Below are 18,130 nucleotides of genomic sequence, written 5' to 3' on the forward strand. Positions count from 1 at the left end.
TAGGATACAATAAATAGCGAGTATTTCAAAATTGAATGTATAGAAGTACTGTCGTTTAAACTTTGTAAAGTCCGAGGCAGCCATCTTGAATTGTTGAAATGCGCATTTGAATTTAAAATATTCATCGAAAGAATTTTCGTTCGATCTTAGCATAATAACTAACGAAATCACGATCATGCTCTCGATTGAAACAAAATGCACGATAAAATAAGAATATATAGTGGAGTGTCACCTACTTGTTACAACAAATTGCCGGAGTTCACCAATTTCCCGCCAAATTACGTATGAACGGACAGTCAACGGCCATTGCGTGGGTGGCGCGTTCTTTCCAACCGAAATTCTGAAACAGAAAATAAACATTCATTCCATGCAGTTAAATTGAATTAAGAATGATTACATTATAAAATAAACAATTATTGACGCGAAGAGTGTCGCCGAAGATTGCAAATTAAATAAAAACTGCGTAAATACGAATTGGTATCAGAGAGAGAACAGAAACCGCGAATACCGCTTCACTTTCGACCGCAATATCGAATGAATTTACGATTATTTATACTGAATTGAGTAAATATTAAACGAAAGTAACGATGGTGAGCTAACAAAGGTACTAATAATATAAATGACTAGAAGTGAAAGGTAAAGATAACGTACTTCAGCAAGAGCGAGAGCACTTCACGTCTAATCACTTTAACTTCCCCGATACGAATGACCCTTAGGATGTCCGCAACTGGCTAAGACCGTTTGATTCGTTACATTACGAGGTTCGTGATTGGTGGTTCGCTTGGTGAAGATTGGAGCTTTTCCTCCCCACTTCACTTCCTATTTCAACGAAATAGAATATGCACTACCGTATTATACATATTCCAATACATTTGTCTTATGTGCACCCGAAATTAACTCAGCAAGGAATGTCACTCAAAAATAGACTCGTAAAATTAGTAATATTTAAACGATTTCGCGACTGGGATACAGTAAATTGCGAGTATTTCAGATTTGAATGTGTAGAAGTACTGTCGTTTAAACCTTGCAAAGTCCGAGGAAGCCATCTTGAATGGTTCAAATGCGCAATTAAATTTAAAATATTTATCGAAAGAATTTTCGTTCGATCTTTGCATAATAACTAACGAAATCACGATACTCTCAGTTGGAAACAAAAAGCACGACAAAATAAGAATATATAGTGGAATGTCACCTACTTGTTACAAAAAATTGCCAGAGTTCACCAATTTCCCGCCAAATTACGTCTGAACAGAGACAGTCAACGGCCATTGCGTAGGTAGCGCGTTCTTTCCAACCGAAATTCTGAAACAGAAAATAAACATTCATTCCATGCAGTTAAATTGAATCAAGAATGGTTACATCATAAAATAAACAATTATTGACTCGAAGAGTGTCGCCGAAGATTGCAAATTAAACAAAAACTGCGTAAATACGAATTGGTATCAGGGAGAGAACAGAAGTCGCGAATACCGCTTCACTTTGAACAGCAATATCGAATGAATTTACGATTATTTATACTGAATTGAGTAAATATTAAACGAAAGTAACGATGGTGAGCTAACAAAAGTACTAATAATAGAAATGACTAGAAGTAAAAGGTAATGATAACTTACTTCAGCAAGAGCGATACCACCTCACGTCTAATCACTTCAACTTCCCCGAGACGAGTGACCCTTAGGCTGTCCGTGACTGGCTAATATCGTTTGATTCGGTATATTACGAAATTCGTGATTGGTGGTTCGATTGTTGAAGATCGACCATCCCTCCCCACTCCACTTCCTATTTCAACGAAATAGAATATGCACTACCGCATATTCCAATTCATGTTTCTTATGCATGCACCCGAAATTAATTCAGCGAGGAATGTTACTCATAAAACAGAAAAACGGAGGCACAAAAACGATGCTACAGAAATTTCGCAGGAGTCCTTTGGTTATAAACAATACCAGAGCCGCATGTTTTGTGCCCTGGTTGATCAATTTTAGAAAACTCGCATTCCAATATATTCAGCACCAACTATTAATATACTCTACGATTAACAAGAGAATTCAACTGCGTACATATCCTGACCTATCCCCGAAAATTTATTATTTCAATTCGTTTTAGATGGCTAACGTTAGTGTACGATGTTACACGTTGTTTTTAATACCATTGTCTCGAAGTTTTCAAACTGCCGATGAGTTCCTAAACGCCATCTGTGGCGACTATAGCCCCTCAACTCGACAATAGCGCCAAACTTGATGAAATGTCCGAGTGATGTTGCCAATTAAATATATAATAGATTAAAACTTTCCCCCGTTGAATGAAAGAAAAGGTAGATTTGGTATTTCTGCAGAAATTTGACTAGTTGAACTCGGATTGGGTCGAATATAACTCCTAAATTCAACGTTATTGCAAAGTAGAGGCCTTTAGAATCACAGTCTTTATAAGGGTCGGTACTGCAGATTCCTTGGTCCACGTAGTCCGTAGGGTGATAAGTCTACTTTTACATGTACCTTGTTTATGGTAAAACTACCTTACAGCCTTACAGTGAGAAAATACTTTTCAATAATGCATAATATATGATAGTATACAGAATTATGATTAACTTGCAGTATTTACATTTTTCTTCCACTGCTTAGTTAAAGTATACCTATTATCATCATGAAATGTAGTGTATTTTATAATTGTCAGTTATGGTTTGATATTAATAAAATAATTATTGTCTATTATATCTACTAATTTAAATATTAACTTATAAAAAACAAAAAATGGAAATAAGCACAGAGCCTATGGAAGAAAGTCCTGAGAAGGTCCAAACTAGTCCTCCAATGCAAGTAGTACGGGTACCAGTGAAGCATGCAAATCTTGGAATAAGAAGCCATGCTATGTAAGAGAATGTAAAAAGTAAATATTTTGTAAAATATATTAATGACTATGTATGTTGCAGGGACATGAGTACAATGGTAGAACTTACTTCCTTTAGTACACTTGGGAAGATACAACCTTTTTTAGTTACAATAACAACTACTGCTGCTTTGCTAGTAGACTTACATTGCCATTTAACAGATAAAGAAGTTTGTGGCTATCTTGGTGGTCACTGGGATATTAATTCACATAGTAAGTGTATCCATAAGATATTATATAAATATGTTTTTATAAAAAGTAAGAAATGAACTTTTTTTAATTATAGATTTGTCAATATCAACTGCCTTTCCATGCCGGTATTCTGGTAAAGACAAATCAGCTGCAGCTGCAGTTGAGGCTGAAATTGCAAGAGCTATGGAATGGAAGCGGGTCACTCTAGTTGGATGGTATCATTCTCACCCTAGGTCTCATGCATCTCCGTCACTCAGAGATGTTGACTCTCAGTTAGATTATCAGATTAAAATGAAAGGGCCTAGTGATAATGGATACACTCCATGCGTAGGATTAATATGTTGTAAGTATGTTTATTCTATTGTAAGTTTACATAGATTGAAAAGTAATATGCTTGGTTTCAGCTCCTTACAACACTGATGGCAGTTGCTATGAATCTAACTTCAATGTTTTTTGGTCTTTGCCACCCCCTGAAAATCGACCTCATGAATATCCAAGGCCAATGCTGTTAAGTTACACATTATCTCAAGAACACTTTCTTTCTCAAGACACATTAGAAGAAATAGTAAGTATACAATTATTGTAAGTGTCACAATAGATCACACAATATAGTGCTATGTCCATTATTACAGAGAAGATGTATAGAATATTATAGAAGTGAGGGAGGTATTGATTTTACTGCCAATTTTAACAACAATACAACATATCTTGAACGTTTGAGGGTAGGTATATAATAAATAATGTTCAAGTTATACCATGTATACTAAACCATATTTATATTAACAGTGTTCTCTCGCGTCAAAATTACCGGGACGAAATAGATCGAATGGTTCTTATTGGGATGTAATTAGAGAAATGATTTGTCCTGGTTCTGAAGATGAAACTTGCCCAGAATTTCTTGCTGTGAAATTTCCACTGGTACCAGTCTCAGAATCACTTATTCCTTCAGTTCCACCAGGAGTTGGACTTGCACCCAATAATGCAGCTGTCTTCCTTACTCCTGTGAACTTTAAACCTGATAGTGCAATAATTACTCCCACATCTAAGCCTTTTGTAATGCAGCCATCCACTTCTAGAGATAGTATTAAAAAAGATAGTATCGTAACTACAGATTCTGCATCAATCACACAGATCAAAGATGGAAATTCTACAACATCTAAGCAACACATATCGCCCACGGAAGTAATGCCCAGCTTTCAGTCTGGAGAATTGACTGTCTCTGTAAAGAATACGAAATGTGACTACGATTTTCCACCAGCTGATTTTTCCAAGATGCCGAATCCTCTCGGGACAGATAATGGTGTTAATAAAACACGTTCATCTACAACGCCCGATTTTCCTTTAGCGGACATAACTCAACAAATTTCGAAGTTCTCGGACTTAACGAAGTTGGCAAATTTTTCTACTGCAGATCTAGCGAAGCTTTCCGGCTTTTCCATTGCAGATTTTACAAGAACATCGTCGCCTTCGCCATCTACGTATATGCGTAATATTGCAAATTTATTTGGACCAATTGGTAAAATTTCTCCTGCGAGAGACATTGAAGGAAACGAACGTAAACCAAGCGATTTCACAATAGTGGACTCCATTCAGTCGCCATTTAAATCGGCTTCTAATTCTTCGGAATCTTGTAGGAATTTTCCTGAAGATTATTCAACCGATCGAAAGAAACTGGATATACAAAACGATAATACTAAATTGAATAGATCAAATGAGTATCAAGGAACCGAAGATCTGTCGATCTCAAACGTTAAGTCAGATTTTGGTGGAATGTTAGACATGACGACATTGCATAAGAAGCAACAATCCCAATCCAGCGATATTGTCGATTCGCTAAACTTATCGAAGGATCGCCAATAGATTCACCGTAATAATCAGTATTTTGCAATTGTGATTATTTCTATACGTTTGTATGTTGTATCGTATGTCTGAGATTAACTATCTATTATATAAACGTATTCAACGTGATTTGTACATTTATGTTTACTACTGGCGCCATGTTTTCTGCGTGATTAAGTTATTTTGTTTAACTTTGGAGGAATACAAATTAGTAATTTTGACATATATATATATATATATATATATCTATAGTGTACTTAATAAAGAAACATTTTTTATACTGACTTTCATTTACCAATCACCATTTTCAACGAAGTATACAACGTATATACATATTTGTAGGATATACAAAGAGATAATTGTGAAACAGAGTTGCATCATTTTCGCCGATAGTTGGCTGAGTTTGAAACGTCGTACTGCATCGTACATAGTATCTAAATCAGTAGTTGATAGACTATTAGATCTCCGTTAAATAGTATTAAATAAATCTTATTTAGCGTCATCGGAAAAGGAACAAACTCTGATATTTATAGTTGTATAGATAGTCTTGAAGATATTTGGATGAAAGTTGGAAATAGAATTGAACATAATATTATTTACTTAGGTTACTTATGGTTAGAACATGTTCCGGTCTGAACTGCATGGGATAATTTAAATGTATCCGTGTTTCCATAAAAATTAAAATGTTTCGACCGGCAAGAAGCCTATTAGTGGCATTAAATCGCATCAAAGAATGTCGTGCGGTGCAAACTAGTTGTCAGAATTTAGCAGAAATCACAGAATATCAATGTAAGTATTGCCTATTGTAATAGTGTTATGTGTTAAAGTCTATAATGTTTCCCAGATTTTTATATCTAAAAGCATCATTTAATTGCAGCTGTTATTACTGATGAGTACAAAAGGGGACCTGCTGAAGGCAGGGCCCTTTATTTGGACGCACAAGCAACTACACAATTGGTATCTATATCATGACAAAATAACTTCCTCATTTTCAAGGTGAAAATTTAACTTCTTCTGTAATTTATCCATAGGACCCACGTGTATTGGATAAAATGATGCCTTATTTTACATCCTTTTATGGGAATCCGCATTCCAGAACTCATATGTATGGATGGGAAACAGAAACAGCTGTGGAACTTGCTCGTAATGTTAGTTTCATATAACTTTGATCTGTTACATTTATTGATGCAAGCTATAAGTTAGAAAAATACTGATCTAATATTTTATTTACAACAGCAAGTGGCTAATTTAATTGGTGCAGATACGAAGGAAATAATATTTACATCTGGTGCAACAGAATGTAATAACATAGCTGTAAAGGGGGTGGCAAGATTTTACAAAGGAAAAAAGAATCATATTGTGACAACGCAGACAGTATGTTAACAACTTTTTTTAATGTAAACAGAATACTGCGTGTGTTGTCATGACTGTATTTGTATATGGTTTTATTCATACAGGAGCACAAGTGTGTATTAGATTCCTGTAGAGCTTTACAGGCAGAAGGATTTAAAGTGACTTATCTGCCAGTGAAACCCAATGGTCTCATTGATCTCAATGAATTAGAAGCTGCAATTAAACCTGAGACTTCTCTAGTGTCTGTAATGATGGTAAATAATGAAATTGGTGTGAAACAACCTATTGCAGAGATTGGTGCTATTTGCAGGTGAAGCAAAATATATTAGTGTTCAATGTTAGTGGTCACAATGAAAATCACTTTTGTATGTAATAGATTCATTTTACAGGAAAAGGAAGGTATTTTTTCATACAGATGCAGCTCAAGCTGTTGGAAAAGTTCCAATTGACGTTAATGCTATGAATATTGATTTAATGTCAATTAGTGGTCATAAGATATATGGCCCTAAAGGTAATATTAAAAGTCACAAATTATTTCCCACTATATATTTCCTATTTAATGTGTGGAATTTTAAGGAATTGGAGCTTTATATGTGAGGAGAAGGCCAAGAGTTCGTGTTGAAGCATTGCAAAGTGGCGGTGGCCAAGAGAGAGGTATGAGGAGTGGTACTGTTCCAGCACCTTTAGCTGTAGGTCTTGGAGCAGCTTGTGAGTTGGCACAATCAGAAATGGAAGTAAGTGTAATTAGAGATATTACATATTTTATCACATACTAGATATAAAATTTTGTATATTTTTTAGTATGATCACAAATATATCACAATGCTCTCCAACCATTTAATTAAAAAAATAATGTCAAATTTGCCACATGTTATACGTAATGGGGATGCTGTTTATTGGTATCCTGGATGTGTGAATTTATCCTTTGCATATGTGGAAGGTGAATCTCTGTTAATGGCACTGAAAGACGTTGCCTTGAGCAGTGGTTCCGCTTGTACTAGCGCTAGTTTGGAGCCTAGTTATGTATTAAGAGCAATTGGTGCGTCGGAAGATCTAGCACATTCCAGCATTAGGCAAGTTACATTTGTTGTACAATATCAAATAATGTATACGTACTGTTCCGGAGTTTACTTTATTCGTTTGTATAGATTTGGTATCGGTCGTTTCACGACGATCGAGGAGGTGGACTTCACCGCGGAAAATACGATCCGGCATGTAAAAAGGCTTCGGGAAATGAGGTACGTTTTGTTACAATATAAGTATTTACTTAAAGCAGAATTATTATATTTTATTGTTGTATATTTGGCCGTGAACGGTAAAAGTACGATAGTCATAATAAACGGAGGGAACAATTTTGGACGTTTGTTACTTTTCGATATTGAGTATTAACATAACATATTAGTCGCTATACTTAAAAACTAATACTTATTTGAATTCCTTTTCTTGCAGTCCATTGTGGGAAATGGTTGAAGAGGGAATTGATTTACAAACTATCAAATGGACTCAGCACTAGGGACTTTCAACCACATAAACTTGACTCGTATTATGTATATAGCATGGATTAAGTATAAATTTTTATTTAAACTTGTTTCCTTGTGGAAAGTTTAAAATTTACCGTAATTGTGTATAAATTTCATGTTAATATTCCCTCTCTACCCTCACCTTATGCTTCATAATACTTCCCTTCACAGAAAAATCGTTCTTAAGAATTACTTGATACATAAAAGGTACCCTTACTCCTCCTACTGTATTATTGTGTGTTGAATTTTTCAAGTTATAAAAACATTGTTGATAAGCATCATCTATTGCTAACTGCTTAACATAAGCAAGATGGATCAGCAGCTTCATCCATGTAAGAAATCTTAAATCTGTCCTTGTCCATTTCATGCAGTTCCATGCGCGATCTGTTAGCTTCAACCAAATGTTGAGCTATGTCCTCAAACATTTCATGTATTCCTTCTCCAGTTTTACATGATGTTTTATATATACCAGATATTAAGTTGTGGCATTGTTCACTGTAATTGAGAATACATAGTTAATTATTATAGAATTGCATTGTGTGTTAATGTCAACAGCTAAATTTTGATCAAATTTACCAAAATTGTTCCATTTCTGCATCTGTAACTTGTGGTCCCACACTTTCTAGATCACTTTTGTTGCCACAAAGGAATATCTTTGCATTTTCAGCATATGTTACAATATCCAATAAATGCTGAGATAAAAGGTGGAAAGATGTGGAGTTGTCTAATGCAAACACTAAAATAGCTGCTTCAGCAAATTTGTAGTAACTTGATGTTACAGATGCAACCCTTTCCATACCACCGGTATCCCATAATTGCAACTAAAGCATTAAACAATTATGTAAATAAAATTTTGTAATTGATTCATTATGTGGTTAAAATAAATAAAGTTTTGTTACATAACAATCTTTCACCCACATACTGGTTATTTATGGCAGATAAGAATATTAATCTAACTTCAAGGATTGGTGTCACATACACAGATACGTTACCCGTATGTGCCGATCTTCAACAACGTATTCTTTGTCAATATTGTCGAGACCCAGCGTCGATTTTCGATCGTTGCTTGCTACAAAAGTATTGTTTGAAAAACGTCTAAATATAGATGTCTTTCCGACTCCATATTCCCCGCACAGAATAACTTTCTGCTCGGTTACTTTAACGGTAGCCATGTCTTATGTCACTTCGCCGGTGGAACCGAAATACGAAAGCAACGTCCGTAACAACTAAGTATTCATCATACTGATATGCATTTTCTACGATAATGTGAATATCCTATGCAATGGTTGTTTGCCTCTACATGGTCACTGATGGTCACTAATAACATTAAAACGGTGACAGTCGTGACAATAGAAATATTGACACCAGCAACGGATTATAGAATGCCGCTACTACAAAACACCTATTCACATCGAGAAGAGTAATTGTTCCTATAATTACTACGTTTATATATTAATATATGTATACATTATACATTGTAAAATATGAAAGCAGTAGACTGGATGATGACCGTTCAGCGGTGTAACTGCAAACGAAACCAGGTGCAATTTGGGTTGCCGCTCCATAAGGGTCGACGTTAATACAGTATAAATATCTTTACTAATTCTGGGGTTTTGCTGTATTGGGTCGATGTATTAAGCCCTTAGAAATAATGTAAGACTAACGGCGTTCATTTTGAATGTTTAATTACTGAGATATTCGCATTTTTCCATCACTAGAAATTTTCATTCACCTGTCGATATGATTTCGCTAGCAGTTTGAGCGAATTGCCACGGGTGGCGCCACCATTCAAAAAAGTAGTGGTACTCCGCGATTAAATACGATTTTAACAGTGTTCTGTTCGTTTATTGTTATTGCCAATGACAGGGGATTAATCTACGTTCTTTACGCTACACGTCGAGTGCCTCGTCAAGACGAATGCAGTCCATATAACGCCGTGAGAACTGTCCAAATATGAAGTAAACGAGGTGTGCTTGACGTTGCCCAGTGACCCTCACGAGAAAACTCGGCTTCCACTAGGGGAAAAAGTGACGTAGGAGAAGGGCCTCCTACCACTTGGTAAGTTTATTTCAAGCACTGAAATAAATGTGAAATTGAGTGATAATTTGGCATAAATTTCAGTACCTCCCAAAACTAAACGGTATATTAAGATTTTAACATATTAAGATTTCGAAGGAAGCGCTACTTAGTGGCTCCATCTACGACGTTTTAACTCCCGTCCCGTCCACTCACGTCCATTCCCGTCCCTCAGTATGTATGGTGTGTGTCGTGTATTTAGTCCTCAGCTGTTTAGACTTCTCGTTTGACGTTCCTTGTTTCAATGTTGGCGCGTATTGTTAACACAATTACTTCTAAGTCGTTTTTTTCGCCGAGAAATAACGAAATCCCGTCATGGTACTGAACGAAGTGGATAAATTTTGTCGCGAGCTAGAGAAAGCTGAATTGGAGGTATGCTGTTCGAGCATTCGCAAACATAGGTTATGCCGAATGTTGCACTCACTTTTTTACATTAATAGTACATAATTTGAAACATAGTTTTAAAAAAATACTTATTTCTTTATAGGCTCCTGGTGGGATTGCAACGGCACGGACTTATGCTCAATTATTAGCTGTATATCTTTACCAGAATGATTTGTAAGTTTTTATATACATTTATCTTTGATATATGGTTATATCGTATACAATGCTTTAACGACAGCAGTTAGGTAATATTTTCTGTTGCACACTTATGATACAATTTCGTTTTACTATTTTTGTGACAAAATGATCGTTTGTGGTAATTGTGCAAACACTATCCATAAGTTCAGAGCTTATACTTACAGAACTTTAGTGAAATATATTAATACCGTTTAATGATAAATTGTTGGAAGTATATCTTTTTCATTAATTAATACGTAAGTATAACATATATTACATTTTTTAATCAAACTTAAACGTACTTGGCGTATCGTTTTTTTGTACTTCGAACGAATGGCGCGAAATTTGAAAGAGAAACCAACCGCGTCAATTGTATCACGTTTTTTCTTCAGACTGCGGTTTATATTTTGTTGGAAAAGTGTTCGACTCGTAACTAATTGTGGATTTTATGGATGAAATTATGCGTTGTAACTATTTTTGTGGGTGCAGTGATTTTTTATCACGCGACCGTCTATCCATTGCGTCACACCGTTGATTTACAGTTAAGTTGCATGCCGCTTTTTATCGCGTTTACGTATAACGCGTATACCACGTAATTTATCGCAAGCTCTGTCAGTCACGCCATTATATTTATTACACTCTGCGCTTCGTTGTACTTCATTTATTGTTAATTAACGACGTCGCTATGCATTCGTCTTTATGGGTTAGCGAAATGAAAACGTTACCTTCACGTTCTACCTTTTTGTTTCACCTTTCGTTTTATGGATTCACTGGAATGGCTGATGTAATTTAAACGTGTAAACTGATTCGGTCCTGTTCACCGTACGAACCTTTAAACGAACGTTTGATTTCGTAATTCCTCTTATAATTCCTTCGTCACGAAAATTCCTACCATGAAATTCCTGTACGAATGAGATTTCGATCTCTGTTGATTTGATCGAAATCTCGGCATCGCAGATGCAACGCCAAGTACCTATGGAAGCGGATACCAGTGGACGTGAAAACCGGATGTACGGAACTCAAGCAAATATGGATGGTAGGGCAGCGTATGTGGCAACGGGACTGGGCCGCGGTTCACGTTGCCCTCAACGCAGAGTGGAGCGAAGATGTTTCCGACATCATGGCTGCTCTAAAAGGTATATGTCGCGTAATATGCTGGGTGTCTGCAGTTATGTAACAGAACCACAAAGGATTTCTCTTGTCCATAGTAGGAAGCACCGTTGCAGGTATCTCTACATTAAGAGTAGCATCGCTATAATAGCTGTGTTAAAATTTCAGTTCAAATCCCGAAATTCGCGTGAAAGGTATCGCAGAACGTTAAGAAATGGCGATGGAATTAAGAGGAATATTTGATTGGAAGATGCTTACAAGGGCTGCTCTCAATTATGACATTCAAATCGTATGTTAAAACAGACTTGGGCATCAAGAGTTCTGTTTCTTTCCTAAAGCATTGTGGACTTGGTAGACATGTAAATTATTAAAATACCTTCCAAGTGTTTTGATCGCTTGAGTATATACCTCGACAAAGTTATCTTCCATTACTTTATACCAGTTTTTTTTATCGTCTTCGGTGAAACGTGCCCAACTCTGTTAAGTCTGAGGGATGTAAAACTACCTCAGACTCGATGCGACCACGTCGGTGGATCAATTTGTACCGATTCTTTCAGATAACGTTCGGGAAAGGGCGATAAAGTTAATATCCAAGGCATACTCGTCGTTGGGATTGACTGTGTTCGCATCGATGACTGGACTAACACTGGAAGAAGCGCGTCAGGCCGCCGTCGGAAAAGGTTGGACTATCGATGGAACGATGGTGCAGCCGTGCAAGATGGATAAAGATGAGCGTATGCTCGACAGCGACATCTGCCTTACCGAAGATCAGCTGTATAAACTCACGCAATTCGTGTCCTTCTTGGAGAACTGAACGAGTAGCCCGCGGGCCGACGATGACGAGGCAACCATCACGAAGACTCGTATCGACAGTACTTTAAACTTAGTTTTACCTCGTAATCGTATTATATAAAGGAGGAAGTGTGCCTCAAAGGAAGCTCCTGTGTCCTTGCCCTAAGTATACCTTGGTTCTACCTACGCGTTCTGCCCATTCGCATGGAAGAATCATTCGATGAAGCAAACGTGATGTCAACAACTCGATTAATCAATAATCGATCGCCGCGTGGAAGAGATGACGGACTGGCATTTTCCAGAAGGGACACATCCCAGAAGAAAATCCATCAACAGAATTACGGGATTCTAACGAGTATATTTCATTCATTGGTGTTCATCTTAGCGTTGACCCGCTGGAACGAATTATTCGATTGTACAAAATAATAATTACGGACGCGATAACTACCGTCCTTATACAATGTTCCAAATACAACACTTTCTTTGCCTTATCATTGAATGATCACTAACGAAATGAACCCGATATCGAACCAATTCTCCCACTGTTCGCTTATACAGTGAATTATAGCGATAGTTCTATTATTTCTTTTTCTCAAAGAAACGAAATCTTACATACATCTAAAAAAAAACCTTACAGATTTCGAAATTTTCTGAACTAATTGTGCAATTATCCAACACAGGGACTGATAAAAGTCACCGGTAACAGGGAAGAGGGGGGGGGGGGGAAAGGGTGATCTCGAAACGAGTGGCTTCGATCGCGCGTGAAAGCAAGCGGGTGTTGTATCGTGGCTTAGGTTAGGAGACCTGAAAAATCAGCGCGCGAGGAGATTCTGCCGCGCGCGAGCATTGCGTCACGCAAATCGAATCATCGCGGGTCAGAAAAATCGCGGACAGCCAGGTATGCCCGGTTTGCTTGTGCACAGCCTCGTGGCCCCCGTCGACATACCGGCGAGTAATTCTCTATGAAATCGATTCTGACCGTCTCGCATTGTAAACGCTGAATATGCACAATCGCGGCCCGATTACGTAACGTCTGGATATTCTCAAAGAAATCGTTTCCAACCAAGTCGGCAGGTAGCTGGTGTGTTCACCCACCGTCATCGGTGTCGGTTGCTCTTTTTTGGCTCTACTACACTCTAGAAAGTTGTTGCACCGGTATCACACCAATCCTACACGCTACCCGCGTTTCATATTTTACGTGTACATTGCCTACCGTGAATTTCCGTATACACATCTCGCCGGTGAACCAGGTGCTGGGGCGATGTGTTTATATTTCTAATTTTCATATTTGCGATTGCTAACGTCCATGGTCTACTTTTTTTTATTTTTTTCCATCGAACTCTGTGAATCAAGGCCTGCGTTCGGATCGATTCTCACGGGATGAGGAACAATTTATTCGAAAGTATATATATATATATATACATATGTATGTACATGCATACCCGTCGAAGAATATTACTTCCGTAGAAAATATTCGTGATAGATTGCAGATTGTCCGATACCGAAATATTCGTCAATTCACCGTTGCGGAAACGTGGGAATGAATGAAAAGAAAAGCCTCCTCGGACGTAACTGGAAGGCGTTCCCACGCGTTTGTACCACATCAAAGCGCCTATCCTAGCCAACTAGTTTATTATCAGGAACGTGCGATCGGCGCAATAATCGGTATCGAAAAAAAGGCGTTCAGTCAGCGGGGGGTTGCAAAGCGGTTAGGATGTAGCTTAGAATGAGGATGACGGTGCCCGGCATCCGTGGTACTTGCAATACGTTCGTTTCCACGGCGTATTCTGTTCACCCGTGCCTTTGAATAATGCAGATTCATCGTCGTTTCAACGAGCGATGATTGTATCGCGATATCGCGCCGTTTCTTCTTCTTCGATCCTCTTTTTTTCTTTCTCTCTAACTCGACCCATCGTTGCCTCGATAGGCGGAAAGCACGATCGCCGGGGGAGAGTATCATCACGAATTGTGCAGGATCCTCGGTGTTCCCTGTTGAATACACGAATAGAGGAATCTCTCGTTAGCAAGTGCCATTGGATCCGTCCCAGTGTAAAGAAGACCTGGACTAAGGAAACGGAAGAAAACATTCTTTTTAGCGAGACTGATACAAAGAAGTTGCTTCACGAGTTTTTTTCTTCGTACATCACACGAATGCCTGGCAATGAGCTCCGGGGGAATCGACTTATCGCTGTTCACATCTTGATACGATGGCTCCTTGTAAATATACAGTGTCCGAGGACGTGGAACAAGCTGATGGAACCCGGTGCAGTTCATTGATATCGGAACCGTTTATGCTTGGTCATATTTAAGACATTTTCACCACTGGATCGATATTCCTCCTAACATCAATCTCTTCGTGTTACAAAAAAAAAAAATAAGTGCAGGGATAGAAATGCATTTCCATCCGCGTCCAATGTGACTAAAAGTTTTCTAGAAGCTTGAGAGATGGGTACCAATCCAGGTATTACTAAAGACGAGTACCAGTTTGCAACATAAAACGCGAAGGTGAGAGGCAAGAGGGAAGGAGCCGGGTTACCAGTTACCTTACCTGACCTCCCCTCGCAAGAAGTACGCGTCTGTGACTCGCGTCTTCTTTCCCGCGAGTGTAGCTGCGCCGCGGCCTGTTGCGGTGACCTTTGCACGTCGCGGAAAACGCCGATGCTCCGTGAGGAGCGAGCGAGTGGCACGAATCGAACGCGACTAGGCGATTTCGAAAGTCCTCTGCCGCGGCGGAAGAGCCATCGGAGGGTAGGGTAGGGGAGGGGAGGGTTGGGGGGGTGAGACGACGGGGACGAGGAGGATGATGATAATGATGAAGAACAACTGGAAGGCCGAGAGGAACACGTTCCCCTTCGTTTAACCATCGACGTTACTTATACCAGTTGATCGGTATCCCTTCGGGGCGAGGACAAGGAATGCGAGATCACGACTTCGATCTATGCGTTTATTTCCCTGACTCTCCTCCCTTGGCAAGGACACGAGGGAAATTGGTTAAATACTTGATTTGGGTCCCAGTACCAGGAGGATTCGTATAAATAGAGTGACAGACAGGTGGCTTGTAGAAGATTAAGGTCAATGAATATCTACAGACATTTGTCTTGTAATTGAGGGAATTAAATGAAACTTTGAATAGAAACGAACTGCTTGGAACTGTCGAACTAACGAGTGAATATAATGTATGATGAAATTGAAGGCACGAGGTATTCAGGGAAGTATGGAGCCAAAGATTTATTCCAGAGGGACGTAACCAAATATGAATCATTCTGTTTCTGTTGTTCCCTCGTGATTCTATTTACCGTGGACGGAGAAATGAGGAGCACGGCTGCTACGACAATGTTGTACCACGCTCAATCATCCTAGAGTTGCATAATACAGCAATCCACCTAGTCAGAGATTACATCTGAACTGTGAACCCGGTGAATCTTTGATCATTCCTGTTTCGTCGATTCTGCTTCCTTGCTGCTTCACTTTTCCCTTGTCTCAACCCCTGGGTAATGTCTTCGTCGATCAGAGGGACCTGTTCATCCGAGCCACATCGTTGAGAGAGAAAAAAAAAAAAGATAAAACAGTATTGCCCGTTATCGAAATTAAAAACCGTTCGAATAGTCACGGAACAATGAGCTCTCGCGGGGCCACTCTCTGCGGGGGTTGTACCGTTAAAGTTAAGAGAATCACGACGTGTCTACGGGTCCGAGCTGAGACGGAGAGAGCCACAACGGAAAAGAGAGGGAAAACGGCACAATTGAATGTTGGCGGACTCGTAGGCGGGACGCGGTTCGATTGTTTCTTTATCGCGATCATCCACGCTCCTTCTTCTGCGGGACGGCAATGGCAATCTCACCACCCGATCCGCACAATCATTCGTCTACTCGCCGCCGCGATTTCTATATATCGTTCCCTCTGGTATCATTGTCCTTCTCGGCGTCGCGCGACGCGTCCCGCCGCGCGTGTTGGTTCGCGCCGTGCGCGCGCGGTGGGTGCGCTCAGAATGCACCTTCTCCGCGGCATTCCACGTGGAAAGAAAACCGATCGTTACCTTTTGCACAATTGCATCTTGCGGAACGTAACGGTGACTCGGGCCAGGGGATCATCGATTCGTCTCGATCCAGACACCCCCGCAAATCTTTTGAACCGTGGCTCGATCCCGTGTGGCATTTGTGAGATCGCGGCACGTGAGAACCGAAAAATTTTGAGAACGTTGGGTCAGCCCTGTGTGGAGGAAAACTGGTCGATTGAACAGGTGGTTTGTAAAGGGTGACGAATACGTTCGAAATTATCCACTGATTAACACTTCGATTGCCACGTCACCCATATATGGGTGATACGTACATTGCAGAGAGATTGGATTATTTAATCTGTGAAATTAATATCGCAGTATAATTTAAAGCAGGACCAACAACATCTATTAACTTTAAAAAAAAAAAAAAATAATAAAGCGTGTCTGGCTACGTACGACCTTTTTCACTGCGGTAGTCAACGTGTTAATAAAACGGTGTTAATATACGCAGGATCGTGCAAAGAGCGTACGGTGTGCTTGAAAGATTTTGAGGTGAAGAGATCCTATTCGTATCGAAGATGTATTATACATCGTTGATGGATCTCGATAAGTATAATAACATAGATAATAAATGGTAGTTTCGGTTGAAGCATTGGATATCTCGTAGCGTAAGACGCTTGACTTTTGCAGTCAAGTTTCCAGCTCCTTTGTCTGAGAATGTCCGATCAAAGTATTCCCAACCTGAAATCTAATACGCAACAATGCTTTCCCGTGGCCCCGCATTCGTTGGACTCCGGCCACCCTTACTTCTGCGATTACGGTCGATCAACGATAATCGAATTACCCTGGCTATGAAATATTCTCGAATAAAACGTCCTACTTATTCTCGAAGATGGATAATTAACCCAGTTACGTAATGGGATCGAAGGCGAAACGGAGAAACCCAACCTATAACACCGGTGAATTTACCTTGCATCAGGAATTCATGACTACCGCGGAGAAATTGGCTCTAAGGCGTTTCCGTGACAAATACGTAGCTATGGTATCACTGACACCAGTGACACCCCGATTGACACGATAACCTTCCTCTTGTTTGCAACAATGTTTGGTCGTGACTCACTCGAGGAAAGGAGATTCCTTGCTACCTTGTAACGCATGTTCGATTTCCACAAACAGGACATCTATCAGGAACTGAAAAACTACCAGCTATTTTTTTATTTTTTTATTTTAGTAATTTAACGGGTATTCACCCAGTATATATATAACAATTAATGACAATAAGATTACAAACAGTTATATCAATATATTATACAGTATGGAATTAGTGACAACAGGAAATTTTTTAATGAAATATTAACAAGATTAAACAGTTCTTAGTGCTCTATGTAGGGATGCCTTAAGCTATGATAATAGAGTAGCATGAAGTACCTACGGCGCTATTCTCGAATATCAAATCATGTTCAAAGAAGCTCAAGTCAAAGTAACGACTGTGATTCTTACTCAGACTTTAAGCTTGGTCTTGACTGGAATTCATATATCGATTTTCGTTTCACCAGAGTTTCAACTGAAAATCGTCTCGAATCATCAGGCTCGATACGCTCAGCTTTTCCGAGGGTTCCGATCGCCGTTTCTGATAGCTCCCTTCCTTTCGGTTGCATCGGTGGAACGCCACGAGTCAGCCGCATAGCGCAGCGCGCGCGGCGGGCGCAGACTTCTGGGATTTCGCAAGCGGCACTCTCGCCGCACTCTGGAGATAAAGAGAAATACCTGAGAAGGTGCAGGTGAGGTATGGGGCAACGGGACG

The 18,130-nt window shown here is 39.2% G+C and overlaps 4 protein-coding genes across 4 annotated transcripts; 3 read left to right on the forward strand and 1 right to left on the reverse strand.

Annotated features, from left to right (window-relative positions):
* The first annotated feature begins 2,750 nt into the window (after nucleotides 1-2,750).
* On the forward strand, nucleotides 2,751-5,105 carry LOC107185369. The gene is made up of 6 exons (XM_015573035.1): nucleotides 2,751-2,869; nucleotides 2,930-3,099; nucleotides 3,173-3,421; nucleotides 3,483-3,643; nucleotides 3,711-3,800; nucleotides 3,865-5,105. Exons 1-6 carry the CDS (start codon nucleotides 2,751-2,753, stop codon nucleotides 4,936-4,938), a joined length of 1,863 nt encoding a protein of 620 aa, XP_015428521.1. The 3' UTR covers nucleotides 4,939-5,105.
* Nucleotides 5,106-5,530: 425 nt separating this feature from the next.
* LOC107185392 (cysteine desulfurase, mitochondrial) lies at nucleotides 5,531-7,931 on the forward strand. The gene is made up of 10 exons (XM_015573058.1): nucleotides 5,531-5,706; nucleotides 5,795-5,874; nucleotides 5,949-6,065; nucleotides 6,154-6,291; nucleotides 6,375-6,580; nucleotides 6,660-6,781; nucleotides 6,847-7,004; nucleotides 7,072-7,343; nucleotides 7,419-7,508; nucleotides 7,720-7,931. The coding sequence occupies exons 1-10, from the start codon at nucleotides 5,601-5,603 to the stop codon at nucleotides 7,781-7,783; spliced, it is 1,353 nt and encodes a 450-aa protein (XP_015428544.1). The 5' UTR covers nucleotides 5,531-5,600; the 3' UTR covers nucleotides 7,784-7,931.
* Nucleotides 7,932-7,985: 54 nt separating this feature from the next.
* Nucleotides 7,986-8,962, reverse strand: LOC107185393 (ras-related protein Rab-6.2). The gene is made up of 3 exons (XM_015573059.1): nucleotides 8,783-8,962; nucleotides 8,367-8,611; nucleotides 7,986-8,285 (listed from the first exon to the last, which is right to left on the reverse strand). The coding sequence occupies exons 1-3, from the start codon at nucleotides 8,960-8,962 to the stop codon at nucleotides 8,087-8,089; spliced, it is 624 nt and encodes a 207-aa protein (XP_015428545.1). The 3' UTR covers nucleotides 7,986-8,086.
* Nucleotides 8,963-10,054: 1,092 nt separating this feature from the next.
* Nucleotides 10,055-12,808, forward strand: LOC107185419 (COP9 signalosome complex subunit 8). Its single transcript, XM_015573088.1, has 4 exons — nucleotides 10,055-10,238; nucleotides 10,354-10,424; nucleotides 11,385-11,563; nucleotides 12,095-12,808. The coding sequence occupies exons 1-4, from the start codon at nucleotides 10,182-10,184 to the stop codon at nucleotides 12,349-12,351; spliced, it is 564 nt and encodes a 187-aa protein (XP_015428574.1). The 5' UTR covers nucleotides 10,055-10,181; the 3' UTR covers nucleotides 12,352-12,808.
* Nucleotides 12,809-18,130: the final 5,322 nt, after the last annotated feature.

This window comes from Dufourea novaeangliae, unplaced genomic scaffold (assembly GCF_001272555.1).
Source record: "Dufourea novaeangliae isolate 0120121106 unplaced genomic scaffold, ASM127255v1 scaffold57, whole genome shotgun sequence".
Lineage (NCBI taxonomy): Eukaryota > Metazoa > Arthropoda > Insecta > Hymenoptera > Halictidae > Dufourea > Dufourea novaeangliae.

Bases quoted from the DNA above. Each gene is read 5' to 3' on its own strand.
- LOC107185369 (XM_015573035.1), top strand. From the start codon at position 2,751: ATGGAAATAAGCACAGAGCCTATGGAAGAAAGTCCTGAGAAGGTCCAA. The intron at 3,100-3,172 runs GTAAGTGTATCC...TTTTAATTATAG, and splicing joins CTGGGATATTAATTCACATA to ATTTGTCAATATCAACTGCC. The intron at 3,644-3,710 runs GTAAGTATACAA...CCATTATTACAG, and splicing joins AAGACACATTAGAAGAAATA to AGAAGATGTATAGAATATTA.
- LOC107185392 (XM_015573058.1), top strand. From the start codon at position 5,601: ATGTTTCGACCGGCAAGAAGCCTATTAGTGGCATTAAATCGCATCAAA. The intron at 5,875-5,948 runs GTATCTATATCA...ATTTATCCATAG, and splicing joins CACAAGCAACTACACAATTG to GACCCACGTGTATTGGATAA. The intron at 6,066-6,153 runs GTTAGTTTCATA...TATTTACAACAG, and splicing joins CTGTGGAACTTGCTCGTAAT to CAAGTGGCTAATTTAATTGG.
- LOC107185393 (XM_015573059.1), bottom strand. From the start codon at position 8,962: ATGGCTACCGTTAAAGTAACCGAGCAGAAAGTTATTCTGTGCGGGGAA. The intron at 8,612-8,782 runs GTAACGTATCTG...TTAATGCTTTAG, and splicing joins TTGAAGATCGGCACATACGG to TTGCAATTATGGGATACCGG. The intron at 8,286-8,366 runs GTAAATTTGATC...TCTCAATTACAG, and splicing joins GCAGAAATGGAACAATTTTG to TGAACAATGCCACAACTTAA.
- LOC107185419 (XM_015573088.1), top strand. From the start codon at position 10,182: ATGGTACTGAACGAAGTGGATAAATTTTGTCGCGAGCTAGAGAAAGCT. The intron at 10,239-10,353 runs GTATGCTGTTCG...ATTTCTTTATAG, and splicing joins TAGAGAAAGCTGAATTGGAG to GCTCCTGGTGGGATTGCAAC. The intron at 11,564-12,094 runs GTATATGTCGCG...CGATTCTTTCAG, and splicing joins CATCATGGCTGCTCTAAAAG to ATAACGTTCGGGAAAGGGCG.